The sequence below is a fragment of the Magnolia sinica genome, chromosome 16 (genome assembly GCF_029962835.1).
Source record: "Magnolia sinica isolate HGM2019 chromosome 16, MsV1, whole genome shotgun sequence".
Lineage (NCBI taxonomy): Eukaryota > Viridiplantae > Streptophyta > Magnoliopsida > Magnoliales > Magnoliaceae > Magnolia > Magnolia sinica.
In genome coordinates, this window is record NC_080588.1 from 7,233,796 (window position 1) to 7,235,273 (window position 1,478).

The 1,478-nt window shown below is 39.4% G+C and overlaps 1 protein-coding gene across 1 annotated transcript; it reads left to right on the forward strand.

The window, feature by feature from the left end:
• The first annotated feature begins 585 nt into the window (after nucleotides 1–585).
• Nucleotides 586–1,178, forward strand: LOC131228586 (putative ubiquitin-like-specific protease 1B). The gene is made up of 2 exons (XM_058224342.1): nucleotides 586–694; nucleotides 782–1,178. The coding sequence occupies exons 1-2, from the start codon at nucleotides 623–625 to the stop codon at nucleotides 1,163–1,165; spliced, it is 456 nt and encodes a 151-aa protein (XP_058080325.1). The 5' UTR covers nucleotides 586–622; the 3' UTR covers nucleotides 1,166–1,178.
• The last annotated feature ends 300 nt before the right edge of the window (nucleotides 1,179–1,478 follow it).

Below are 1,478 nucleotides of genomic sequence, written 5' to 3' on the forward strand. Positions count from 1 at the left end.
TACCGAAGCCGTCATATTATAAAATTTCTCCATACTTGTCCCTATCTGCATTCGATACAACCCCTGCGGCGGTTCCTGAACCAGAGCATGTAACAGCTTTTGCAACTTCTCCGATACCATTTCCTCTACAGATGGATCCTTTCAGGATACTATCCGCACATGAGGTTAAAGAGGTAGAGGACTGGTATGAAGCAAACAAAGCCATGGCAGCGGAAAAATGGTTCGGTACGATATGGCTGAAGGATGCGTGGGTTGATAGCGAGGTAAGTATTATTAATTTATTCTCGATATGCATTGATTGACATATAATTATGTGTTATATTAATCTATGACTAAATCGTACTATTCTATTGATTAGGCTATCGACACATACATCGAGTTCCTTGAGAAAAGGCATAACGACCTTACAATAGCATATCCTCAAGATTGCAAATTCTGTCCTACGTATTTTACGGTAACTGTTTATTGCGCTAATCCATAATCTGTTTGAAAATTTGATTTTCTTACATGACGTGAACTTTCATCATGTTTGTAACAGCAAAGCCTTGAGGGGTGTTTGCCTATTTTGACTGCATACCAGGCCTCCAAATCAGCGTCAGAACAGGCCGAGCTATTAGGTCATATGGGTACGGCCTATGCAATTGCCAAGGAGCGAGATAGACCATACGCCAAAGCAATTTGGTGTTATGAACGGGTAATGCACTTGTCGCAGAACATCATCTCTTACTGTTATGTCTTCTATCATGTTTGACTAATATATTATTCTGTGAATCACGAACAGGTCTATGCGCCCATAAATCACGAAAATTCACATTGGTTTCTGCTAGTCATCTATCCTAGAGCAAGAGAAATTGTTATTGTGGATAGCTTGTGCACCCGTTTATTGCCGAAGTACAAGCAAAAGATGAAGATGATGACTGATGCACTCCCCATCCTCTTCCATGCTACTGGAGACAGCACTGCGCTTGAAGGGAAGAAGTGGACCGTCAGAGTCGATGAATGTGCGCCGAAGCAGGACAATGGTTATGACTGTGGTATATTCGTAATGAAATACATCGACATTTTGTGTAGCGGTCTCACCTTGGCGGGAATAGACATGCAAAAATTCACCGCCGTTTGGAGGAAGTCAATAGCATATGATTGCTTGTCTCTAGTTTGTAGATGATATTTGTTTAGGGCATGGGATGAATTTTGGAAATATGTTGTATACATTGTACTATATACATCATTGAATGTACATTGTAAGTTATGATGTATAGCATACATTGTAAGTTTTGATGTATAACATTCTTTGTAATTTTGGTGGATAGCAACATTTGAAAAAATTTGGCATATTCGTCGGAATTGTAAGTTTTGATGTATAGCATACTTTGTAATTTTGGTGGATGATGAAATGAACTTTATACTTTGTCCCACTATATTTTTCGTTTGCCTCGCTATGCTTATCAATCAAGTATGCTGTTGCTGTGACTCAGTGC

Bases quoted from the DNA above. Each gene is read 5' to 3' on its own strand.
- LOC131228586 (XM_058224342.1), top strand. From the start codon at position 623: ATGGGTACGGCCTATGCAATTGCCAAGGAGCGAGATAGACCATACGCC. The intron at 695-781 runs GTAATGCACTTG...AATCACGAACAG, and splicing joins CAATTTGGTGTTATGAACGG to GTCTATGCGCCCATAAATCA.